Source organism: Phyllostomus discolor, chromosome 3 (assembly GCF_004126475.2).
Source record: "Phyllostomus discolor isolate MPI-MPIP mPhyDis1 chromosome 3, mPhyDis1.pri.v3, whole genome shotgun sequence".
NCBI classification, from domain to species: domain Eukaryota; kingdom Metazoa; phylum Chordata; class Mammalia; order Chiroptera; family Phyllostomidae; genus Phyllostomus; species Phyllostomus discolor.
The window spans coordinates 194,963,346-194,990,805 of record NC_040905.2 but is presented as its reverse complement, the minus strand read 5'-3'; the positions used below and the strand labels follow the sequence as shown (position 1 = coordinate 194,990,805).

Here is a 27,460-nt window from a genome sequence, read left to right as displayed (position 1 = left end):
GCCGTTAGAAATGGGAGCTACGGGATACAGAAATAGTAGTACACTGTGTTCCAAAATAACAATCCTTAAAAGAGATCCACCTCTTCTTGGTGGTTTGGCTTGTGCAGAATTGGTGTGGCCATTGCCCTGTTCAGCTGTGGTCCCACCCCGGAGTTGTCCCACCCCTGTCTATTATTTCTGGATCCTGAGGCTAAGGGAGAAGGACCTGCTGAGAGCACAAGGAAACCTCGTTGCAACGCTCCACCGCAACAGAGTTCAGGGCAGACCAGGTCTGCTGCTAAAATAGCGCAGGCGCCTCAGAATGGGAGGTCTCACGCAGAGGCATCCCATGCTTTTGTGTGAATAGTGAAGGATCACAAGCCTCCTGGGGCACATATGATACGAGAGTTCCCATATTCCCACAAAACCCAAATGATCCCAGTAATGAAAATAGCAGGCACTTGTGTCATGCTTTAGAGCTTACAAAGTCCTTCACAGCAATTAGGGTAGGGGTTTTTTTGTTTCCTATATTGCAGGTAAGAACATTGAGAGGAAGGGACAAAGAGAAGTCAGACTCCAATCACCTTTCCTGACGCACGCATTCTGGTTTCTGCCGAGCCTCTCCTGGTTGTTGAGACCAGAGGCAGGCGGCAGGAGGCAGCGCAAACCAGCCGGGACCGGGAGGTCTGGCGGCCCGTGGCTTCCTGGCTGAAATCCTGCGTAAACTCCTCGCTTTTCTTAGTCTGTTTCCTTGCTTATAGGATGGTTGTAAGGACGTATATGGAAGAGCTAATTCAAAGCTATGGAGATTGAGTCAATATTTAAAATCTCTCATAACACTGCCTGCTGTGGCATAAATATTATTCAAAATGTTTGTTCTTCCTTTCTCTTCTAGTGTTTTTTTTTAGAAAAATTGAATATAAAGGCGATTCTGTTAAATGCCACATGTAGTACAAGACAAACCAAAACATACCTTTTGATAGAATAAATTCAAATTCAGCTTCTTAATCATGTGGTTTGTGGCCCATAAAATTTAAGGAACACCCACAGACTTTTATGTTAAACAAATTACCCACAAATTTAAATAAGTCCTATCATTTAAATGCTAAAAGGAAAATTAAAGAATTGATTATTGGCTTCAAGAATGATGGAAGAGTGTGCGTGTGCACAGGGAAAGAAAATCCAGAAAGTCGAGTTCCAGTTCTCAATGTGGAAGAGGTTTATGCGCACGCGGGGGGCCACCTAGTGGCAGGTACAGTCACATTCCACCAACTGGGGCGGTCTGTCTGGGGGTTTAGGTAAAGCACCTGGGAGGAACCTGCTGTCGTTCTGCAGATCCCATGTGGTTACCTCAGCAGAGAGAGCTCAGTAGATCAAGGTTAAAACGTGCCTGCCTCTGAATGCTTTGTCCTGTGTTCTTGTGACGGTGCACGTGTGCCTAGTGCTGGCTGCAGAAATCTCCAGCCCAGCCTCGTAACCTGTGAACCTAACCTGTTGCATGCTCGACAACAGGGAGAGAAACTGGATGAGAAGATCCAGAGGCTGGAGGCTTCAGGAAGCAATGGCTGGGAGTATTGGTACCATCTTCCTTGAGACCATTGCTTTTATAGGAGCCACATGATATAAGATATTATATCAATGGATTAAATAGGTGTCCCAAAAGGTCAATTATGAACAGTGCAACCAGTGGTCCTGTGGTTCAGTATGGCCAGCTCCTCCCAACACACATGTCTGCCCTACCACTGAAGGTCAGTTACGGGGCTGACATGGACCCCATGACCCATGGCTCTTCCAGCTTCTGCAAAGTAGCAGAGGCTCTGCAGGACATGCTGCTGCAAAGCCTCCCTCCCTCCCTGAGTCTGGCTCTGCACACTTCTCCAGCACGTGTGTGTGTCCCTGGTCCTTCCCTCAAGAAACCCAATAACAAGGGCCAGGAGTGACCTTTGGCTCACAGGGTCAAGCACAAGAAGAGGTTCATGAAGTCTGTGAGGTTCCAAGTGCAGAGGCTGGGCCTTTGCCATTTCAGGAACCCCAGCCCAAAGCAGACCCTGGGTGTCTGTGAGACTGAGCAGGGTCTTGCATCGGTGTGCCATGTTCTCCTCCCATCTCGGCCAGGGTGAGGGGACAGCTGTGTTCCCTTTTGGACAGGGAGATGCCCCCAGAGTGATGCATCAGTCACATGCATCCTTGGATTTCCAAGTCCGGTCAGGGCCAAGGGCATTATAAGTGTCTGGGGAGAGGCAGGCCCTGCTATGAGGCCGTGGGTACTTCTACTCTGAGGGCAGGCTAAGGAATAGCTGTGTAGCTAAATAAGCTCGTACCTGCCCTCCACCTTCAAATGAATTGAACTCGACAGAATCAGCACACATAGAAGATTTCCATGAAAGCGTATCTCACCTGCCTACAAGCAGGGCTTACTGGGGTATCCAGCTACTTTACTGCATTAAAATGATGGTTTCCCATACAGCCTTTTAGGGACTCAGTGCTGTGTAAACTGAGGGACGGTTGAATTGACTTCATAATGAAAGGATGTTGCTATTCTGATCTCCTCCTCCCATGGAGGCTCTGCCTCTGGCTGGAGAGAAACAAATCCACAGAAGACAAGCTCTCTGCCGCTGCAGGGAGAGAAGGACAAAAGGATGCTGACAGGCAGGGAACCCCTTGTGTGCCAGGCGTTGCTTAGATGCTTTCCATATATTAACCAAGTTAAGCCTCACAACAGCCAAAGGAGATGCATACTGTTAAGTCCACTTCACAGATGGATTACGTGGCTTGCCCAAGGTCCCGTGCAGTTAATGAGGGGCAGAGCTGAGACTTCAGACCAAGGTGAGTTGATGACAAAGAACATAATCTTTTCATTGCATCTCTTAAAAGTCCCTGCTCAGCCTTTCAGAGCCCCGGAGGAAGAAGAACCCCCATTCATAGAAGGACTTTATTCAGGCCCAAGATACTGCTGGAATTTTAAAAACAACAACAAAGACACAGATGAGCAGGTCTAGAACTCACTCCAAGGCTGGCAGGTTTTTTTCACGGTGCAGCAATGCCGCTCCCTAGGAACTATCCAGAGCCCTGGACAACTTCCGCCTGCCTCTTTCTCTGGGCCAGGCCAGATCTTGGGATTGTTGAGTTATCTGTCTTATTTGCTCTCTAGTGTCCTGATCCACCACCCTCTGTTGGCAGAGCATCTTCTTCCACCCTGCCGACTTCAACTTAAACTGGCCACCTGCTCAGGTGGTTTCCAGTCTACTCTTGACTTCTCTATTTCCCGCTTTCTCCATATGGGGCAATGAACCAGCACCCTAACGTCATCCCCGGGTTTACTGCAACTCCCCTACTCTGAAACTTTTAGTCATGCTCCCTGGCCTCTAGGATAAATTCTAAGTCCCTCAGCTTGGCATTCAAAGCTCTCTATGATCTAGTTGCAAACGGCTATTCTGGTCATTTCTCCAGAGCTGTTTCTGCAGTTAGGTCTGTGATCATTCTGTCTTCAAAGAGGCTGCAGGTCCTATGCAGAAGGACCGTCCCACACCTGGCCCATTGCTCCTGATGAAGAAAGTGACTCCGTGAGCATGGCAATCAACTGTTTACTGACCTCCCTGTTTCTGTGCTTTCCCTCCCTTCCCTGGGAGAGACAACATACCAGACAGTGACAACGTCCAAATGGAGCCAGGCCCCTTCAGCTGTTTACAGCAGGCGGCTGAGCCGTGAAGAGCCAAATGACCTTGGTCAAGATGGGGCGTCCATGACGACCAGCTGACAGTGCCAGTGTAGCTCCATTCCAACGTGTGTGTGGCCACAGTCTCCTAACGATTGTATCATCCGGTCAGAAATGTCTAGCGCTAGCATGGGGATCCGATTTGAAGCTGAAGGGGCCAAGCCCTCACCGGGGGGAAGGAAGGGCCTCTGTTTTCCAGTCTGGTTCTATCTGATGGCATCCATGTGTATTGGCTCCCTCTCAGGGACAGCCATGCAGCTCACGTCCCAACACAGCCTTCACAGTGCATTTCCCATGAGCCTAGGCTCCCCTTGTAATTCACCAAGGTGTATTAAACTTGACCTAGTATCTTATATTTTTTAGAAGTGGAACCATCACTGCTTTAAAAGATTCAGTTATTAAAGTTCTGAATTGGGACCATGATGTGCTGGCTGAGGTCAAAGTTAACTCTCTCTCGGTGGTAAGAAATAATTCTTGGAAGGGGATCTTCTAATATCAAATGATGAGATTCACGAGCAATAAAACATAAGTCCAGAAATTTCAGGAGATCTCTGAATACCTAAAGTTACAGAACTTGGAAGAGTTGTCTCCCATTATAACTGAGTGGATTATAGATCTCTTGAATGTAGTGATTGGGTTATTTTGATGTCTATATCTTTTTTTTTAAGATTATTTATTTATTTATTTTTTAGAGAGGGAAGGGAGGGAGATAGAGAGAGAGAGAGAGAAACAACAGTGTGCGGTTGCTGGGGACCATGGCCTGCAACCCAGGCATGTGCTCTGACTGGGAATCGAATCTGCGACACTTTGGTTCGCAGCCCGCGCTCAATCCACTGAGCTACGCCAGCCAGGTGATGTCTATATCTTTAACCTAGCTCACAGTCTCCACCATAAGCATTTTATTGAATGCATAAATACATTTTAGAAATATTAATCTTGGCCAAATCCCACTGGGGTAAAAGTCCAATCCTCAGGTCCTCAATGATCACTCCTCTCTAGGAAATTCTGCCATCTCCAGAACAGGTAGGGCATCTCTCAGCACCTGTTACCTGCTATTCTATCCATCAGCAACCTAGACTGTTGGATCCATAAGGACAGGGAGAAGACTCCGACCCCTTTTCTGTAACCCCCACACCTTGCCCACTGCTATGCACAATGCTCGATTGAGTATCTATTTAAGAATCTTGTTCCAAATGAATATTATGTCAACCACTGCAGAGCAATGAGTTGAGAGCATGAATGTTTGTTCCTAGCAGCACTTGTCCGTACTTCTAGGTAAATAAAAGCAGTGCCAAGAGAATAATTTCCTTCCATTAGTTCATGTCATGATTACATGTCAATCAAATGAATGGAGACAAAGGCTCACCTTTCAGCTGGAAATGCCTATGCAGAGAGAAATCTTACACTTACACCCAAAGGGTGTGTCACCTGTGCTGCCTTCTTTCTTTTCTCCCTCCTCCCAGCAAATACATATAAAAGCCTTTCGTACTGAGCAGTGTGGTAGGATCTGGAAAAACAGAAGTGAACCCCATACTCTCTTGGCCTCCAGGATGCTGAGGCTGGGGGAGGACACAGAGAAAACAGCTTCTTGTGTGCTATAATACAGCAAGTTCTGGGCTAAAAATGACCGGGGGAAGGGGGTGTTAAGCCGGTGTTCAGGGCTTGGGGTGTTTGAACCAAGGTGTGAAGGATCGGTGGGAGTTAGCCAAGTAAAGAGGAGGTGAAGAGTGTTCCTGGCAGATGGGACAGGTTGTACAAAGAACTTGACACAGAGAACATGAGACCTCCAGGGAACTTCAGGGAGTGACTGGGGTGGCCGGCGATGGGAGGAGAAGGCAATTATGGGAGAGAAGGCCAGAGAAGCGAGAGAGGTCCTATCAGTGGCTCTCTAGGCCATATGGGGAGTTTGCACTTTATCTATACTCAAAGGGGAATGGGTAAAGGTTTTCAAGAGTGACATCAAGAGATGTAAATTTTGAGAGATATTGCTGGTGGCCGGTAGAGTTTGGGCTAGAAGGACACAATGCTAGAGGAAGGGAGACTGGGTAAGAGGCTGTTGCACAGCCCACAGGAAAGACAGTGACACTCTGGACTAGCGTCGTGGCAGTGGGAATGGAAAAGAGTGGAAGGATTCTAGAAGTACTTGTGACATATACTTACTGAACAGAAAAGGGGTTGAAAAGGGGAGCAGCATCAGGAATGATGCCCTGGTTTCAGACTTGGGCACCTGGGCGCACAGGGAGGCTCCTCAATGACATGAAGAACCAAAGAGAGGGACTAAATCAGAGAAAGTAGTGAGTTCAGTTTCTGACATGTTGCGTTTCAGGCATTTGGGAGAGATCCAAATAGCTATAGCCGGGAGGCCGCTGGATATATGGGTGGCTCTGAAGAAAAAACAGGGGTAAAATGATGTTTGCATTTCAGAAGCTAAGAGAACAGATACTATCACTCCAAGAGAGTGTAAGAAGGAACACGAGCACGAACATAAGAATCCCAAAGAACAAACATTTCAAGGATGGAAGGAGGGAGAGGAGTTGGAAAGTCAAGGCTATTCTCACATCAAGTCAACCAGGGAGGGGAGATCTGTCAGGACAGAGGGAGTGTTCAGCGGTCTCGGCTTCTGCTAACAGTCGGCTCAGGTGAGGATTAAAATGTCTCCGCCGCACTTAGGCACTTAGCCGCTAAATGGTCACTGGTGACTTGGCAAGCGCAGGGTCAGAGGGCACACAGGAGCATGAATGGGAGGTGAGGGGGTGGAAATGCTGGGCACAGAGGACAGAGTGAGGAAGGGGGATGGAGTCAGTGCAGTTGGTCTGAGGATGGGAAGAACATTTTATAACAAGGGGGTGTCCCAAAGTCAGCCACCCATAACCAGGATCTTCACAAAGTACTGTCTTGTTTTTTTAAAATCATTTTTTAATAATTTTTTTAGAATTTTTTCTTTTTTTAAGATTTACTTACTTATTTTCAGAGAGGGGAGGGGGGGAGAAAGAGAGAAAGAGAGAGAGAAACATCAATGTGCAGTTGCTGGGGGCTGTGGCCTGCAACCCAGGCATATCCCCTGACTGGGAATCAAACCTGCGATACTTTGGTTCGCAGCCTGCACTCAGTCCACTGAGCTACGCCAGCCAGGGCCTATCTTGTTTTTATCAAAATTGTAATTTTTAATCTCTATATTGGCTTTAAAAAGGTATAATAAGTCAACAAGTAATGTTGGGTATGTCCTAATGAGGTGAACACCCGTCACCTGTCGCATCTAGTGATGTGAACATAAACTAGTCAGGGATCTATATCTGTATCTATATCTATATCTATCTATATCCGTATCTACATAAAACTATGAATTCAGTCCTCTGAAAAACGTGTCTTCAAACAGCTAAGGCAGAAGGCATCTGAGATGTTTCCTCATCTGTGCAGTGGTACCGAGGGAAAACCAGGGAGAATGGGAGTGTGTGTGTACATGTGTGTGCCTAGTGAGGTTATACTTGTCCTTGAAATATTGGGGGATTGATCTTGATGTTGCTATCACGTGGGGCAGCTACAAAGGGCATAACCGCTGCAAAGGAAGCAGGATACCACTGCTTATGGGACCTTTTAGTTCAAATTCTTCTTTAAAAAGATGTGTCCATATTAATTCTCCTCCGAGAACAGAGGTGATCACAAATAGGGACACTTAGGAAAATTATTTTTACCTTATTAAGTTAATAATCATCTTGGTTTGTTAATGTGATTGATTACCTATTATTTATTTTAATGCAAACTCCTATACTCCGATGATTAAAGAACATTTAACCTGAACAGTAAGGGTCACACCCCCAATCTCACTGAATGAGCAGGTAGCAAGTGCAGTGAAATTCTGGTGAGACCAGCGGTGTGAGGGACAAAGGTCATCTCTAAAAGGGGGAGGAGAGATCACTCCCAACCTTGCACCTAAAGAAGAAACAACTATATATCTACACTGATTTGTATAGTGAATAAAGTGAATGTGAATTACAACATAATCTGGAATTAAATGAAAACCCCTTCTAATAAAGGGATATTGAAAAAACTTGGTCTGAGAATCATTCCATTTGCATGAAGCAAACATAGGCTTTGGGTCAGGGGGAGATAAACACCAACTATCGTCACTGTCGGACACTGTTTTGAGCATTTACATGTGTTAACTTACAATCCTCACAAGAATCCCCAAAGTATGCACAATGAATATTTCCACTTTACAGATAAGGAAGCTGAGGCACAACTTACTAAGTAGCCAGTCCAAGGCCGTAAGTCAAAGATTCGAATCCAGTGAGCACACTGGCTCTTGACCCTACACCACCCCGCTGCCCACGGCAGGTGCCAGGTTGGCGCCAGCCCGCCCTGCTGAAAGGTTGAGTGGTGACTATTTAAGCTGTGTTGAAAACCCACATCTCCTGTTGCTAGAATCCTGTGTCTAGCATTGGATTCAGACCTAGGGAGTGGCAAAAAGTCCTTGGGGCTAATTACTAAGTGAAGCCTAGTGGGCTGGGGAAAATCCTCATTAAGACGTGTGAAAGCCAGTGAATCATACCAAAAAAAATTATATCATTTGAAGAGAAGTCGGAGGAGCATCTTCACCATGTTCCTCATCAGAGCTGCATGACTACCCTAGACACAGGACACGCTTGGGATGGAAGTGCCGCCATCCTTGAGATATGAGGGTGACCCTCTGACTTTCCACCAGTAGGAACTGTGCCCTGACAAAGCCGCGCTTCCTCCCCGCCTGACCCCATGAACACTGTCCTGGGCATGGCAGCGCTGGCCATGGAAAGGCCACTCAACTGTAGACTCTCCCTCCCTTTCTTACAATCCGGAGAAATGTGCATCACTCGGAAATGCCGTAAGCGTAGTCCTACCTGAGCGCGGAGGGCTGAACAAACCAGTTACCCTTGCATGGCTTTTCACCATGGACAGTCCTACAGAGGGAAGAGCCAAGTTTCACTTCTGCTTTCCCAGACTAAGACATTCCTCTGGGCTTCCTTTGTCACCTGATAAAAATTCTTAGCATGCCCCCAGGGAGAGCAATCTTATTCTTGGTCCTATTTACAGATTCAGCTGGGACATTCACTGATTTTCTCAAGATCGAAACCAAGCTATCTGTGTGTGTGTGTGTGTGTGTGTGTGTGTAGCTAATGTTAACATATCAGTGTCCTAAGGAGTCCTGCCCTTGGCTTAGCGGAGCGGAAGACCCCAGCAATGGCAGAGCACCCCATATGTCAGGCCAGGGTTGCTTATGAAACAGCTGTTCCCAAGGAAACAGTATCATCCTCGGGCACTCATTTGGAGTGTGTGACTCCTTGTTGGGGCTGAAATTGCTTTTGCATTAGCTACAAGAAAAGAATGGCTGCTCTGGAAGAGCGCTGGGGACCTGGGTGTAGTTCCAGGAAGATCACTGGCTGGCTCATTCCCAGAGCCCCATGGTCTGTCCCAGCCCCAGGTTCTTCACCTTTAAGGTGAGAAGTGTGGGAGGGGCTTAGTTGAAGAAGGGGTGTCCAACCCACGGTCCTCGGGCCGCATGCAGCCCAAGATGGCTACAAATTTGGCCCAACATAAAATCATAAATTTACCTAAAATCTTTTTTTTTGCTCATCAGCTTTTGTTGGTGTTGGTATATTTAATGTGTGGCCTAAGACAACACTTCTTCCAGTGTGGCCCAGAGGTGCCAAAAGGTTGGACACCCCTGGAAGGCTCTCCAAGTTGTTTTTTCTAGATCTAAAGCTGAATGGTACAAGAGATGGCGATGACGGTATTTAAACACGAAGGCATTTGGTGTGCAGTATGCTTCTCAAGCTCTCTGTGGGAAGGACTGGGGTTTATTCAACTCCCAGCAGACTAGTACTTGTCTTGTACTAGTAGTTGTACTAGTACTTGTATCATGACACAAGTAACTCACCACTGGATGTGTGACCACACCCAAATCACCCAAATTGGTCTCTTTAATGAGGCAGGTCCACTGATTGCTTGTCAATGGTTGTCATGGTGATGTCAAATTGTTATTAAACTTTCTAAACACCTAACTGGCAGCTTCTGACCTTATGTCATCATAGACAGGTAACAAACAGTTGTCTAACTGGAAATAGCTTGAGGACCATGCTTTGACCACCACTGGGTTTAGCCATTTGCCTCTGACAGAGCCAGTCCCCTAAGCAGCTGAGCAGGGCATCCCTCAGACAACCCAGATGATTTTTTAAAATAAGCAACTGCAAAGCATCAAGTTACTTTGAAAAAAAAAACCCTAAGATAATTCCAGCCTCCCACCCTCTTCCACCCAGTCTGCCCCACTAGTGGTCTAGATTCTTCTCAAGTCCATCAGTCAGACTGTCCTACTTCATCTGCCCTTGGAGTTGTTCTTTTTCAGCCTCTACATTAGCTGATAGGTCCTGGGAAACCCTGGAATTCCTGCTGAGGGCCTCATGGGTAACAGACATAAGCTGGTCATAGGAGGGAGGCTGCGAGCGAGGGGCAGCTGCCCTGGGCACAGACACGCCCCTGCCGTGTAAGGCTGCGGGCACCAAGCCCCGGGCCCCAGCTCTGCCTGCACCTCACAGTGGGAGGGCTGAGGCTTCCAAAGTCACCCCTGGACTCCTCTGTCCAGCTGGAGCTGACTTCTGAAATGGAATGCTAAGCTTGAAACATCCTCTCAGCTGTTTCTGGAAGTAGAGAGAAAGCCTTGTAAAATCAAACAATTTGGGGTTACTTATATATGACACATTGTCTCACCACTATTCTATTATTATTTTTATAATACAAGCTAAAATGTATTAGGCATCAAGTACTAGACAGTTCTAATTTGCATACATTAGTTAAATCATTCATTTGATTTAATCATCACCACTACCCAATAAAGTTCATCTCATTATTATTGTCTTCCTTTATGGGGAAGAGGAAACTGGAGCGGAGAGAGGGTGAAAGAACTTGCCTAAGATTACACAGGCAGGAAGTGGAGGCCCCGGACTTGAACTCAGCAAGTGCTGCTGATGTTCACGCCCGTAACTACAGCCCTACACTATCTCTAGACGTAAATGTTGGTTTTGAACCTCATGACAATCCTGTGGGTGACCTAAGGCTGATGCAGACCAGTTACATTAAAAAATATGTACTGAGTGACCTAGTAGACACCAGGCAGCACTCTAGGCTCTCGGGGCACATGCAGTGGGTGCAGTGTGCTGGATGGTGGCCTCCCGAAGGTATGTCCATTTCCACCCCTGGGACCTGTGAATGTGACCTCATTTGGAAAAGGGGGTCTTTGCAGATGTAACTAGTTTAAGGATTGAGATTATCCAGGATTATCTGCTTGGATCCTAAATCCAATGGCAAATGTCCTTCTAAGAAACAGAAGAGGGGAAGTCACAGGCGGAAGAGGAGAGGCCCTGTGAAGACAGAGGAAGAGATTAGAGTTGTGTGGCCACAAGTCAAGGACGCTTGGAGCCACCAGGAGCTGGGGGAGGCAGGGAAGTGTCCTTCCCTAGAGCCTTTGGAGGGAGCACAGCCCTCCTGACACCTTGATTTTGAATGTCTGGCCTCCAGAACTGTGAGAGAATACATTTCTGATGTTCCGAGCCACCCAGTTTAAGGTCATGTGTTACAGCAGCCTGAGGAGACGAACATGGTGAGCGACCAATAAAGCCCTTGCTGTTACAGAATTTACATCCCAACCGGGAACAACCAGAATATAATGGAAAGGAATGGAATGGAACAAAAAAAGAGAAAACATTTGCCTAGCAGGAGAAAAACACATGCTCCTCAAACATCATCTTCTCTAGGGAGTCTCACCTGCACTCCGTAATCTGAGCTCCCCTCCCCTGTATATGTTCTCATAGTCCCCTTCGGACTCTGCTAATAGGAGCTTCCCCACCCTTTTATGGTTGGATCACCTGTCTGAGCTCCCCCGTGGCCTGAAAAAAGCTTCATCTCCATCTCTTTCACCCTCACCTGAGATTAGGTAAGAATGGGGGAAATTGGGACTGTCTTTTTTTAAAAAGATTTTATTTATTTTTAGAGAGAGGGGAAGGGAAGGAGAAAGAGAGAGAAAAAAACATCAATGTGTGGTTGCCCCTCACTCTCCTCCTACTGGAGTCCTGGCCTGCAACTCAGGCATGTGCCCTGACTGGAAATCGAACTGGTGACCCTTTGGTTCACAGGCTGGCACTCAATCCACTGAGCCACACCAGCCTGGGTAAAATTGGGAATATCTTAATGACCAAACAAGAACGAGGTCACTGAAGACCAAGATGGGAACGGGGCCACCGTATAAGCTTGCAAAGCGTATTCCTGTCCCCAGGATGCTGGCCGAAGGAGCGAAGCAGCTGGATTCTGGCCAGTGGGCTTCCCAAGCAGTGGCCCCGTGTGAAGCTACATTTTCTAATTTGTGCAAAGGAGCCATGTGGCCCAGCAGTGGCCTTGAATGCCACTGGTGTTTAGACACATCCCGTCCTCTCATCCAGAATCTGGTGAAGGTCGCAGCCCTCATGCCACGTAGTATGGCAGTCCTTAAAGTCACTCCCCCAGGCACCCAGATTGGGGTGACCATCTATGCTGGCAGGAGTGTCCCTAAAACCTCACAGACATTCTCTGCACATTGGCAGCATTCAGATATGATTCACTTTTTTCCTTTGCCTTTCTGCATGGGAGAAATGAACACACAACTCCAGGGTCCCTGGCATGGGTATTATTCCGACAGAGATTCTGCTTCAAAGGAGAGCAGCAGGCCAGGCTGCAAGGCGGGAGACGCTTTCTGTCGGCAGGAGGCACCGCGGTCTCCTCACTTCACGTGTGGCTTTCAAGTCACATCGATGCCTCCACTCCTTAATCCTTTTTTTAACTGCACCAAAGCAGATTTTAAGATGAATAAAAATAAAAGGGAAACAGCATAATAATGAGAGAAATGTTCAAACGTATATAATAATAAAGGCGAGTTTTCAAATATGCGCCAAACAACATAGGCTCAGAGGCAGACTGTATTTTCCAAATCTGGCTGCAAAAGTATCTTCCATCCCATGTGCCCTTCTGCAGTGTGACCCTACCATTCCCATCCAGAGACAAGAGTTTAATTTCCCTCTCCTTGAATCTGAGTTGCTCTCGTGGGTTAGTTGAAACCAATGAGATGCAGCAGAAGCGACACTACCGAGACCTCCAGCAGCAAGGACAGAAGAAGTCTTGCGGCTTCCACGTGGGTCTCTGGAAAGGCTCCCCAGACACTCTCCCTTGAGTTGCCCCTTGTCAGAGCCCAGGTGCAGTGCAGTGAGAAGGTCAAGCCCATGGAGGAGCCATGGGGACATGCCCTGGACCTTAGTCCTAGCCTTTGAGACATCACAGGCTCAGGCCCTGGGCATGCGAGGATGAAGCCTCCAGCTGATTCCAGCTCCCAGCCCCTGGAGTCACCCCCAGCCACCTGTGTCTTCCCAGCTGAGGCCCCACGTGCTGTGGGGCAGAGACAAGCCATTCCTGCTGCTCTCTGCTCAAAGTCCTGACTCAGAATCTGTGAGCGTAACAAACCTTAAGCCTTCATTTAGCGAAGATAACTCAGCATGTGCTCCAGAGGTGCTAAAACCGTTTCTCAGAGAAAAGGGAGTGGGGAACAGGATGTAGGTAAATCCCTCCTAACAAACGTAACCTAAACCTAACCCATCTGTTGCTATGTCTTGCTCTCTTCTCACCTCGTCTGAAATTCCCACTGTTAGGGCTCACACCTGGGGTGAGAGATTCAAAGAATCCATGATGACAGGAGTTGCTTTTAGTGTGGGAGACCACATGGGGCACTTCTTCTAGGGTCCTAGTGATGGAGGCGTCAAGGCGGCCTGCCTAAGCACGTCTGCTCCCCATCAAATCCTCCTGGCCACTGGACCACAACCCCCAGGCTTGCTGGTAAGGACCCCCTGCTCTAAGATCAAAGGCTGTCCTCCCTGGGAAAGACCCAAGGGACCATCCGATGCCTTCAGAAAGCACCATGGGTGAAGACTGTGCAAGAAAATATCGACAGGGCCCTTGATGTTTTTGGTCCAGTAGGAGTATAGAAGGATTAGAAAGGACCATGTTACAAGCTACAGGGGCAAGAAAAATACTACTTTCAAAGCTTTTTGTAGAGGGAAAACTTGAGGGATGGCAACCATAAGCCAAAAAGCCGGGGCCCAGCTGCCAAGAGAGCTGACTTTGCACAGTTCCTTTAATTACAATGATTAAATGCTAGAAAACGTAAGCACTCCTCAAAGGTGGCTCTTATGTGGTCTCAGTGGAAATCTCCCACTATTTGCATAGTTCCGGGCACTTTGAACCCAATTTACCTGACCAATAATGAGGCAATTAGAGTGAGTAAGGCAAGAAGCATGGGAAGCGTCTGGCAGCAGGCTCTTCCACTACTGCCATGAAGAAACACACCGGCAATGTTGACAAACTTGAGAGCAAGTTCAGAGTGCTTCCTTCCGCACCTGTCTCAGCTTCCCAAGCTGACCACAGACCACAAGCATCCAGATTTCAGAATCTGTAAAGAGTGACTTCTCTGTGTGATCTCAGCAGGTCAGGCTAGGAGCCACGGAGCCAGTGGAAATTGCACAGAATATAATTTTCATCCCAAAGGAGGATCTTCGATAATAATGAGAGTTGTTCCGGTGTGGACTTATTTTGAGAGGGCATGAGTTCCCTGTTACTTTCTGCCTCTGGGAAGAGACTGCTTATTGCTTCCCACTCACTGGGTTTATTGAAACGTTGAGTGTCAAATAGGAGTTGATCCAGATAACACCTCAGTTATGCGTACCTAAGGTCTACAGCTTTATGAGCTGTCATAAAATCACTGCCTTCACAAAATCAGTGTAGCATTGGATGCAACCTTTAAAAAACAACAACAACTCAGAACTGACTTTCATGGCTCAGTGCTTAAGAGAAGCCTCATATTTCCAAGTAACTGAAACACTCTGTCATTCTGCCCCGAGAATCATTATTGTTATCTTCATATATCTTTGGAGGGTTCTATATCCCTAATCTACTTGATGGGTTATTTTTGCCTTCGTGTCAACACCCGTCACTCTAGGCTTTAGAGTAGTGGTTCTCAATTCAGGGCTATTCCCCTGGCCCTCTGCCTCCAGGAGATATTTAGCAATGCTTGGACACATTTTTTATTGTCTTGACTAGGGGCAGGGGAGGAGGTGGTGCATCAGCTGGGTAGAGGCCAGGGATGCTGCTAAATATTCTGCAGAGCACACAAGAGCTCCCCACAACAACAACAACAACAACAACAACAACAACAAAAACGATCTGGCCCCAAATGTCAATAGTGATGCTACTGAGAAACCCTGTTCTAGAAGAACAGAGGAGAAAACAATAACAGGAGCAATACTCTTACTTGCCAACATCCTACTGTACTTGGCACTTCACAAATTTAATGATCTCCACACGTCACAACAACACTTCATTGTTAACCTTAGAGGACAGGTGAGGAAACTCAGTCCAGGGAGGTTACACGGTTTGTCCAAGATCAAACAACTCGTACATGCAGAACTAGGACTTGGACCAAGGTCAAACTTCTTTAAGGTCCAGCTTCCTAATCAGCATGCTATGCTAGAAGCCCTTTACATAATCACACACTGTTTGCAACAGAGATTTAGGCTATGCACATACAGCCAAGAAAGTGGACTCAACAGCAAAGGGCTTTGGAGACACAAAGCAACTAAGCCTAAAATGGAGCCTGTACTTCCTGAAAGAACCTGAAGGGGGCAGCCTCACCAGTCACGATGACCACACACAATAGCCCCAAGCCCAGCCCTTTGCACATTTGCTACACTGTTTCCTGGAAGAACACTTGTCCGGGCAGAGGAGGGAGACCCACATTGCTGTCCATCCACCTATAGTCACTATGAGATGAACTTCGTGTGACTTCACTGAACATCACGGGTCTCAGACATTTTTAACTTAAAATAACTTTTGCTGAGATTTTTGATGATGTGCTTTGGAATTAGGCAGAGCTGAGTTCAAATACTCACTGTCTCACTTATATTAAAGGGGTCATTCCAGGTAGCATGTTATTCTACTTTACCTCCTAAGCCTCAGTTCTTCCAACTGTATTATGGGCCTCATCACGATCGCTGCTACTTCATGAGTGTGTTATGAGGATCAAGTGAGAAACTTACTGAAGTAACGAGGGTCAAAGAGCTAGGTCAGTACCAAGAACAGAGTAAGAGACCAATAAATATTAGATAATATAGGGATGCCACTGTATCACTATATGGTCCACAGTATGTATGATTTATTTTAGGGAAACACAAAGAAGCGGGAGGAGAACAGAGCTGGATTGCCCAAAGGGGCGCCGGCTGGGAGGGCACGGAGATGGAATGCTAATGTGGGGTGCTCCGCTCCCTGCTGAGAAGGAACAGGGCATCTTGGGGTTAAAAATAGCAAGCAGGAAGAACGCACTAAGTCCCATGCAAGTGTGCGTTGTGATTCCAATACGTTTCTGCGGTTGCCTTTTCTATGTCTGTTATTTGTGGGGGACCGTCTTCTTGGTTGCCAGAATCCAATAATATAACACACACATGCCTTTGCCTGATTTTGCCAGTCTTCTGCTCTGGGACTTCAGAATGTGGGAAATGAAGTGAATTCTGGTATCCATCAGAGACCACCAGAGGCACTCAGAGAATCTTAAATCAGAAGCAGAAATGAACCAGTCCATTTACATCTTGAATTTTTCTTTGAAAAAGTTGCCCTCTCTGGCTTCGCAGCTGGGACTGCAATATTTTATTCAATGACTATGCGATGTGACATATTTTAGAACTGACAGCGGTTCGGATGAATGAGTCACATCTGTGATGAGTCAGTTACACACGGGGCTTTTGTTTCCTGAGAACTTAACCTCTTTCCCCGGTGCTGGCCTGTCTCCAAAACCACTTCCTTCCACCACAGTGACATTTCTCTGCACAGGTACGTGTGTTCAAAAGAGGGATCTCAAGCCAACCCCTCACATCAGAGGATCTCAGAATACCGGAGGGGGAAGATCCCGAGAGAACTCTCACTGAACAGATGAGAAAACCAGAGACAAGGAGACACTTGCCCGAAGTCACAGAGCAAATTTTCGGCAGAGCTAGAATTAGCATCCTGGCTGGCTTTGGGACAGCTCATTCCGTTTCCATCTGCTACTCCACGCGGGTTCTCAGCCTCACTGGGGTAACTCCAAGGCAGCGAGCAAATGTTCCCTGTATTTCTCACCTAATCAAAGAAAGTTGAGAACACTGCCTTTCAAATGCTTGAATAAAAAAACCTCATGGCAGTAGGAAGAGAATCTTACGTGGTAAAACCACAATGTGAACGACAGGACTTGATTGGAGCAGATGTGGAGCAGACAGGGCTAGTGTGGCTCCAACTGCCTAAAATGTCCAAAAGCATTCATGTGAGACTCACGTGTGGCCCCCGGGCACCCGTCACACACCGTGATGGCGTGGACAGTGGGTGACAAGGGCCCAAACCAGAAACCATTCTTTGGGCTTTCTCAATGTGGTACCCCAATGGGAAATAAAGCATATACAGAAGATGTGACATTCCAACGTTTTAAAAAAGAAAATTTTAAAAAGATATCTGGGTGCAGATTTTGCTTTCAATACTTCTAACCTCCTTTAGTCTATGATGTTTCTGGTGTCCAGTAGGCCAGGAATGTAATCAATAGACCACGCCGTCCTGACACTGTCCCAGGAAAGGCTGTGCAAAGCAGTAACCACCTGCTCATCCACCGTGATGACCTGTTCTCCTTTCCCGCCAGCTCGAGGGCATCGTCTCAGGGCTATAGCGCTCTGAATTTCAACCAGAAATCTTTGATAAATGGTGGAATGTTCTGGCCTTGTAGAAACTAGTCTGCTTTCCTGACCCGTGTAATTTTTAGTCTGGTACACCAGGGGTGTTTCTAGTCAGGTTCAAGTGGAACTTGTCATCACAGTGGGGCCTGTGGCAGAGAGATGGAGCGCTATACTGGACAGAGAGCTCTGTTCCCACCTGTGAGAGGCCCGAAGCAGGCTTCACATGTCCTCGAGTCAAAGCACTCAGGCTTAGAATCAGCCTAAAATCAAGGATCAAGGTTGTCTTTATCTGTTTGTGTGAAATCAAGTTTTTTATAAATGCTATTAATTTCTCACTTCCCTTGGGGGTTTTCTAGGCACTAAAATGAGATTTCATTTTGGGATCTATCCTTTTTTCCATTTAAAGCAATTATTCTTGAGCCAGACCATGCAAGAGACGTACACAGAGCACTCATTAAAAAACATAAATTACCGGGCTCCCCACCTGGGTCACTGAATCCAAATTTCCTGGAACGGGGCCTGGGAATCTGTATATTAAAAGCGTCCCAGATGACTGGAGTGCCCAGAATGTAATGGTCTATTTACATATTTCCTACCTTCCCTCACTCCCTCCCTTTTTGTGAGCTGACCTCCAGATCTAAGCACTGTATATAATAGTTTAGGAAGAGAGACAACATTCCCAGTTCCAAACTACTAACAATTTATAATCAGCATTTTGGAAGAAAACTTGTCTGTACACCTGAACTTCTTGTGCGGCTACTGGCACTATAAAGAATTTTAGAATCAGAGAATTCGAAAGGTGGTTATGTTCTTTCATCTGGAAGGTATCTAGGGAAATAGACACAGGTCTAGTTCTCGTGCTTTATTTTAAGTCTTTTTTTTATTAAAGATTTTATTTATTTATTTTTAGAGAGGGAAGGGAGGGAGGGGGAGAGGGAGAGAGAGAGAGAGAGAAACATCATTGTGCGGTTGCTGGGGGTCATGGCCTGCAACCCAGGCATGTACCCTGATTAGGAATTGAACCTGCGACACTTTGGTTCGCAGCCCACGCTCAATCCACTGAGCTATGCCAGCCAGGAGATATTTGAAGTCTTTATCATACCCAGAATGGCCCAGACATAAAAAGTTAAAGAGTGAGGGTTGGGTGGGTGGGTTGGGATGGGAGTAAAAGATAGAAAATTGTACTGCAACAGCAATTTAAAGAAAATTTAAAAAAAAAAGTTAAAGCGTGACCTACATCCTATATACACTCAAGGTTCTGAGTCAGGCTGCTATTATCTTTTCTTATTCTAAACTAAATGACCCAAATTTCTCTTAATTTTCCTTGTAGGCATTCTCCCTGTTCTTTGGGTACTGTTCTCTCTCCTCTCCTGCTCCTTCGGGTTCTTTGTGTTACTCCTGGTTTTGCCAACAGGGACTAAAATACCATTAGGGTACAACTGCACTAAAATACTTTATAGTTGGAAGAGTTCATATCTCTTTAAGAGAATCTAATTTGTGGCTGGGGAGGAACTTAGACCAGTGGACCAAAACCTAAAGACTTACAAATTCATGTTGTGCTTCAAGGTTTCCTTTAGAATTTCTTTATTTATCTGTTCGGCTGCATCTGATCCATGGACAGTTTCCAGATTGTTATTATATAAAGATTCAGATTTGGAATTTTATCTCTACATGCACAATGCTGCCCCGCCCCAAACCTGAACCACGGTTCTTGCTGGGAACAGACTGTGCCCAGCCCACTTGGCCTCTAGGATTTTCCCAAGGTGGGCTGGAGGGTAAACTCCCAGGCTTGTTCCACCAGGCAGGGATTCCCTGAAGCACGGCATGCCCACCCCAATTCTTTCATTTGACACATACCTGTGGAGCATCTACTTTGCCCCAGACCCATGTGTTATGATTGTGTCAAGCCAGCAAGAAAGAGCCCGGAAGATGACTGTCACTTTTGACATGAGTAAAGACAAAGAGATCTTGTAGCGTGTCAACTGTCCCTGTAGCAGAAAGCACCATGGAGCAGAAAGCACCGTCACTTTGAGACTTAAAAACAAACCTCCTCTAAAACCATTTCTCAGAACTGCCTTCTCCTCGTCAATTTACTGCCAATATTTCCAATAGTCCTTGGCTTCCTCATCTGGCCTAAGCTGAGCCACTGCTGAGGAGAAGAAACCCCCGAGGCTCAGGACTCTGCAGCCTGCCTCTCACCCTCCCATCTTCTGGGCTTCTAACAGGGAGTCCTTGCCTTTCCTGGGTTCTGGAGGTACCTGCCCTCACATGCGTATGCTGGTGTTTACAGCATTCACGTGTCCTTCTTCCAGCACTACTACACACACACACACAAGCACACACAGGGAGGGTGAATGTAGGTTTACAGTTGTAAGTACACAAAACAGAGTTTATTCTTGCATTACTATTTATTATTGTATTATTTTCCATATGAGCAATTGTACCCCTACTTTTGCCCACCCCTGTGTGTAGCAAAGTTTAGCCATGCTGCTCTGAGAGCTCTTGAAAGCACATCAGAGCCCAGGCAAAGCAGGGACATGGGCCTCAGGGCATTTCCCCTTTGGTGGCACTGCTGGGCCCCCTCACAGTCTTCATTTACTCTGGGGTACAAACGACTGGGAGCAAGTTAGCTATTGCCTTTTGTGTTTTAAACGAACTCGTAACCCCAGGAGAAAGATGAAGCTCTCCAGGGTGGAATTTCAGGCCAAATTTGGTGACACAGGGTGGAGGGGAAGAGTTTGTTCCAAAGCCTTCCACCACCTCCCACCAGCACCTCATATCTCCGACTAGGTGTCCTGGGACCTGTCGTGGCTACTGTTCCCAAGTGGAACCTACGTTGTTGCTCCTGTGTGAGGCTGGGCTGCCCATGGCCAGAGGAAGGCCACTGATCTCCTGGACTGAAATGTTCAGATCCTGGTTGAGGACCCTAGAGGAAGCCCCTCACCCTCTGAGCAGGGAAAGGAGACCACACACGGTGAATTTTTGGAGTGCAGGCACAACGTAACCCATGGGGTGCCCTTGTTCAGTGCCCCCGCCCTCGTCGTTTCAATCCCGAGACCCTTGCTTACAATTTCCCTGCATGCAATCGATCAATGGCAGCACTGAACACAGACCCTCTATATGGCAGCACTGACAGCTGACAGCCTGAGCCCAAGAAGGAAAAAGACAAAGGCTGATAGAAAACTCAAAAAGGGGCAATTAGTGAAGGGGCAAGCTGCTTACAACACCTCACCGGTCCCTGAAGACATCGATGAACTGTATGACAGCCCAAAACAATAGCTATTACTCCGAGTAATAATTCTGGGGTCTCTGGAAAAGTTGAAATGGTATCGATGCACTCTGTTTAAGAAGATAATTCTTAACCTCTGGATAAAGGGTGACCTCATTGAGCACAGCCCCCTAGAGGACAATAGTGGTTACTGCACTGTGAAACCTTAACCTGGGGCCTGCTGGGCAGAAAACCACCTACCTCTGAATGCTATCTTCAAGTTGTTTGACTCTGAATTCATCCTCTTCAGACTGCCGCCTCCTGGCTTCCTCCTCTTCGGCAGTTCCAGCAGGTATACCCTGCAGCAGCCATTTTTCCCGGAGCACTTTGGACTGCGGGAGTGAGAGAAGAGAACAGACCGCGTGACCCCTCTCGGCCCACAGCCTCCGCTCCATCCTCAGAGCCTGTGCTGTAGCCGGGCCCCTCCTCAGCGCGCCCCTGAACCGCCGCCTTCCCCTCCTCGCCAGCTTGGCCCCCACTGCTTCCTTCCCGCCCAGTCCCCGCAGAGGGGTTTATTCTACATTTTCTATTATAAAAAAAAGTTTGAAAACATACAGAAAAATGGAGGAAACTGTATAATGAATGCCCATGTAACCTCATTTAGATGTAACAATTATAAACTTTTTGCCACATTTCCTCATGCACTTTTTTCCACCAACACGTAATACAGTAAATAACAAAACACGGTATTTCACGCATACATATTTCATTATTTCTTTTTTTTAAAAGGACATTCTTCTGTGCAGCTACAGTTGCATAATAAAATTTCCTACAATCACCTAATATTCAGTCCACCTAAAAGTCTTCTTTTTAAAAGATTAATCTACGCCACAGCTCATCTTAAAAACTCTTTCATGACTGCCACCCATCCGCGGCCGGGGTCCCAGGTGGTACTGAAATCAGGTAGCCCACCTGAGCCAGCGTCCTGATACATCTTGGAGTGAAAGGAAAATGTGTTTTGGTCGGTTGTTGGGACAGAGTGATGACTGCTTTGAGAAGGGAAAGGAAAACAGCCCAAGAAAAAGGCATGTTGAAACTCCCTAAAATGAAGAGCAAGACGAAGAAAGCAGGTAAAAGGATTTGTGATTTGGGTTTCCATTCCATGGACTCTAGCTGTCAGATGGTGGCTACTGGGTATCTGCAGAGGCTGGGCACGAGGGCTGAGTGTCCCGGTGGGCAGGTGGGTGGTCGTGGGAATGGGCCGCTGTAAGGATACACGGCCAGGTCTGCCAGGAGCAGGGCACGTGACCAGTTCTTCCCAGCAACCACAGGCGTGACAGCTCTGAGGCCAGTCAACACGCAGCGACACTGAGCTCCCTGGCTCCCCGACGGCTCCTCCTCTCCAGCAGAGGCTGTGGGCCATCAGAATCTTATTTAACCTCCGCAGGCAGGGTGAGCAAGGTGAGAGAAAGGGAGCCCTCTTAATGACTAAGAGGCAGGTCATGCATGGCTCGGAGCCAATTAAATATCATTCACAGAAATGAGAGAGTGGGGCGCGTCTCTAAGATAGTGAACGCAAAATTCACACTCACTACAATTTCCTTTCTATTGCTCTTATGAGCAAAAAATACACAATTTCGGAGTTACATGGGATTACGGGCTACTTATTATGGGCCTGTGAAATGAGTCCCTAACAATGACTAATATTTAGTAATAGTGAATTGGAATTCACTGGTGGTTCTGATTCTCCATCCTGCAAAGGAGTCTGCAGCCATTCGGCACGGCGGAGACCCTGCTGACGCACAGGAATGAGCAAGTTCCGATGGCTGAGGACCCTGCACCTGCAGCAGGACCTTCTGTTAGTGATGCTTCTTCGTCAGGGTGGCGTCCAGGTGGCCACGGTGTTCACTGGCGTCATTCTTGTTTTTAATCATAAATAAATCACTGTGGGTGGAGACATGCTTGGTTACTCTTAGAGTGCACAGAGAAGCGTGTTTATAGGACTCCACCTGCAGCTTTCCATTAGTTAGAGACCCAAGTCTGTTCGCGTGGAAGGCATTCCTAACTGCACCACTAAAGTGAGTACTGACAGGAGCCGACCCCTCACTCCAATGTGCTCAAACAGTTACCCCTCACTCACTGGCAACATATTGCCTGTAAGTGTATTATACATAAACAGTTGGAAAGTAAAAAAAGTACTTAAAAATTTACAGAGCGTTTTAAATAATATAAAAGCATGCATAGAAGCCCACGGTATAATTTGTTTACTTTCTTGCTCTCACTGATGGGCTGAACTGAGCCCTCCTCCCAACATTCATTCACAGGATGAAGTCCGAACTCTTACTACCCTGAGAATGTCACTGTATTCGGAAAGAGGGCCTTTCAGGTTAAATGAGATCACTGGGATGTGCCCTAACCCAATATAACTGGTGTCCTTACCAGAAGAGGGGGTCAGGACACAGACGTGCACAGAAAGAAGACCATGCAAAGACCCCCGTGGAAGACCACCATCAACAAGCCAAGGAGATGGCATTAGAGGAAACTAACTCTGCTGACACCTCAGTCCTGGACTTCCAGCCTCCAGTTTTAAGACACAGTAAGTTTCTGTCGGTTAAGCTGCCCACTCTACGGTATTTATTATGACAGTCCTAGCAGTGACTACATTCTTTGAGGCTTTGTCACTGTCCATGGGAAAATGGGAAGGGATGGGATAAACTGGTGGGTCTTCCTAACTGGAATACAGAAGAAAAAAATACTCAGAACCACGGTTCTCCACTCAAGCTACTGAAATCCCCCAGACAGAGCTCGCTCACATCTACAAGAGGCCAAGTTGAACAGTACTTAACAGCCTGGCTTCTGGAGCCACTCTGCCGCTTATTGGCGGTGTGACCTTGGACAGGCTCCTCGGCCTCACTGAGCCTCAGCTTCCTCATCTGTGAAATGGACACGGCAACAGCGCCCACTGTGGGCTTGTTAGGAGGATTAAACGAGTTCATACACGGAAAGTTCTGGGCCCATAGACACTACTAGAGAAATATTTATTATGGTTGTTCATCCTGTTCCCTTGGCCTCTCCCACTTTCACCTGAGAAAGTGCAGGTAAAATGCCACCCGAGAAGCTGTCCTCCACTTTGGGCAGCAGGGTCAGGGGCTCTCTGCTCTGTCCCCTTTGGCAGAGAACATACTCCAGAGCGGGGGCCCCCAACCCACGGGTCGTGGACTGGGACCAGTCTGTTAGGAAGCAGGCCGTGCAGCAGGAGGTGAGTGGAGGATGAGCAAGCAGAGCCCTGCTGGCATTGCCGCCTGAACTCCACCTCCTGTCCCCTCAGCCCCCATCCTGCTTCCCCTCCAGTCTGTGGAAAAATCGTCTCCCACAAAACTGGCTCCCGGTGCCAGAAAGGTCGGGGACCATTGCTCTAGAGCACTTCCATACTGTCCTCAAATGACTTCTTTTTAGATCTTCCTCACCCTGCACTCCCGGCTCCTCAAAGGCTGGAGCTCGTCCTCATTCACCCGGAGAATAAATTAAATGGGTAAACTGAAAAGTTGTCGAATTTCTTTCACTCCAATTACTTGGGGTGGGGGGAGTGTCACACTTTCAGAGTGCTTTCTGTGCTAAAATGTCTCACATTAATGTAGTTCGGTCCATAGGAGGTAGACACCTTAATAGGATCTGGGGAGACAGATATGCTGGCGACCTTGGTCACTGGAAAGGCAGCCACGGACAGTCCCGGCTTTCTGTGCCCGACCAGAGATGTTCTGAAGCCGGGGCTTCCTGAAAAGCAAGGAAGCGCTGCCCTTGGGAATGCCCTTGTCTCTGCTCTCATCCTGCACAGGAAGGGCCTAACCCCCTCATTTGGGCTGAGTTAGCGCCGGCCATTAGTCCGTACCAGTGATAAAAGCAACCCATGACCATGAATACAGGAAGCCCATGTGTCCCCAGATCTGTCCCTTCTCTGGACATGGCAGTGACGTCACTCAAACATCCCCCACAGCTAGACCCAGAAAGAGAGGGTCGAACAGAACAAGACGGTAGGCCTGGTCTCAGGGAAGTCGGTTTCATACAGACACTCTGACATTACCAAAACAAAAAGCAGAGTGGATTTTTTCACCTGGCCCCAGAGTAATACTGTCAGGGGAAACCACCAAGTCAAATACATTTTCCTCCAAACGCTTCCTCAGCCCACCACAGACTCCCTCGAGGTGCCTCTGATGGCCGACTGCGTGGACGGTCTCTCTGAGTACTTGAGCATTGGAGCTGAGACCTGAGACAACGCACGTGGGCATTCTGATCATGCACCCCCATCCAGGCACCTGCTCCCCTTTCTGTTCTGGGTTTTACCTGCTGCCTGAGTGTCTCAGAATTAGGTGGCAAGCAGAGCTCAGCAGAAGTGAAAACTAGAAAGGGAAAGGTTTTTTTAACACCCTTATTGTCCAAATAACACACATCAAAAAAATGAATCAGAGCCTACAGGTGCTAAGAACTGTCGAAACTTCTCATGTGTCAAGTGGAGGCAACTGTGAAGGGTTGAGGCACGGGAGGAGCAGACGGAGAGCCGGCAGTGCACAGACGGAGCCCTGACGGGGGTTCCTGAAAAGCAGACGGAGGGAGCTCCTAAAGTGCATCTGGCCCTTACTCTGCGGGGCCTGTCCAGCTTTGTCGTTCAAAACGAGAACAGAGCCTCAAGTGGCAGTGTGCCCACGGATCCTCAGGAGAGCTCGCTAACAAACTGCTTCCAGAGCCCCACCCCCAGAGCTGCTGATTCTGGAGTCCGGAGCAGGGCCTGGGAATCTGGATCTTAACAAGCTCCCAGGTGCTGCTGCGGGTCTGAGCACCACACCTTGAGTAAGCATAGCATGAGGACCCATGACTATCCAAATGCCTGACGAACGCATACGCTTTCCCACTGGCTAGCCAGACGCACTCGCCCAAAAAGGGACTCCTCATCCTCTTGCGAACCTGTCTGTCTTCCTGCACCCCCATCTCAGGTGCAGCGGTGCCCCCACCCATTCCCTACATGCCAAGCACTCTGCCAGGTCCTAAAGAGACCATCCAGGAAGACAGGCAAATCCCTGCTCTCCCTGAGCCTTTGTCCCAATAAACAAGGATGAAAGACATCTTCAGACAACATACAGGCATGGCAGGAGGTAGGCAGGATGATGTAACAAATAGGGACCAAAGGAGGACACTGTAGGTAGGAAAGGTCTCTCTGAGTATGTGAACATTTGCGCTGAGGTCTGAGATCCAGGGTGGGGCCTTCCTGGTGGGCAGACTGGCAAATGCAATGGCCCAGAAGTGGGAGAGAGCGGTGTGTTTGCAGACCAGAGGGGAACCCCTGATGGCTAAACCACAGCGAGTGGGGCTGGATCAGGAGGCACGGAACAGCTGAAGATGGAGAGGAAGGCAGGGGTCAGATGGGTAGGATCCGGTAGCCTTGTTAAGGAGTTTGGTGTCTGCTCTGAGCGCAATGGAAGAAAACAGGTCGCGAGGGGCAGAATTACAAAGTACACATGACAGGACTGTGTCACATCATTCAGGTGACAGTATGTTCGCTTGGAACAGAAGAGGAGTAGAAGGGCTGGGAGGCATGGGATGCATTGTGAAGGTAGAGTCAGCATGAGGTGATAGCATGGAATGCTGGGATGAGGAAGAGGGTGGGATTAACGGGGATGTATATCTATGTGGTTTGAGCAAAAGGTGGATGGTGGTATCATCAAATGGAGTTTGGGAAGACTAAGGGAAGAACAAGAGCTGGAAAGTCAAACTTTCAGTTGGGGCGTGTTAAGTGGGAGGGGCTAATGAGGGGCAGTGACACCCATCCAAGTGGACATGTCAGGAGGGCAGGCAGAGACAAGAGCTGGGGGTTCAGGGGCCGCGGAGCCTGGAGACACCAATCTGGGAGTCATCCATATGTAAAGGACACTTGAAGCCATGGTGTTGGGTGATGACCATGACAATTCTCACAGAACTCTTACTGCTTTAAGTGCTTTATATATAAATTCATTAAACTTTAACAAAAATCTCAAGAAGTGGGTGCCCACACCGAGCACCTTATCCCCAGTCACATACCTAAGAAGGTGTGCATCTGAGACGCAAAGCTCAGCCATTCACTCTGCCGTCCTGCCTCTGCCTGAGATCACCCGAGGGTGTTTTCCCCTCCAAAGAGCATTTATGAAATCATCAGGCACCACTGCCCTGCTCCTGAATGAGAGTAACTATGTCCCAGCTTCCTGAACAATGGGTTCTGTATCGGTGCCCATCTCCCACTGGTCCTCGAGCCCCATAGGGTCTGGGGCTGTATCTTTGATTCGTCCACAGAGGATGGCGTGCATGGTTACAGTTGGTGGTCAGCAATAGTTGTTGAATGAATGAGGGACTGAAAAGCCATGCCTGAGCACTGTGTTTTAGCAAATACAAAATCTTAGACTATTAAAAAAGAGCTTGCCCTGGCTGGCGTAGCTCAGTGGATTGAGCATGGGCTGCAAACCAAAGTGTCACAGGTTCAATTCCCAGTCAGGGTACTTGCCTGGGTTGCAGGCCACGGCCCCTAGCAACCGCACACTGATGTTTCTCTCTCTCTCTCTTTCTCCCTCCCTTCCCTGTCTAAAAATAAATAAATAAAAATCTAAAAAAAAAAAGACCTTAAAGATCATCTGATCAAACTTTAATCTGGAGATGAGCTATCGGAAGTTAAGCAGCTAGGTGACCTAGGTAAACAGTGAGGCATGTCTGGGATGGGTGGGGGAGAGTGGGCATTGGGAGAGGAAT

At 47.6% G+C, this 27,460-nt stretch overlaps 1 protein-coding gene across 7 annotated transcripts in view; it reads right to left on the bottom strand.

The window, feature by feature from the left end:
* PALM2AKAP2 (PALM2 and AKAP2 fusion) overlaps nt 1-27,460 on the bottom strand; it is a 411,865-nt gene that overhangs the window by 209,259 nt on the left and 175,146 nt on the right. For all 7 annotated transcript variants that reach the window (XM_036022040.1, XM_036022031.1, XM_036022034.1 and 4 more), the window contains exon 4: nt 20,954-21,084. In XM_036022040.1, coding sequence (XP_035877933.1) covers nt 20,954-21,084 — 131 coding nt within the window. The remainder of the gene's footprint in view (nt 1-20,953; nt 21,085-27,460) is intronic.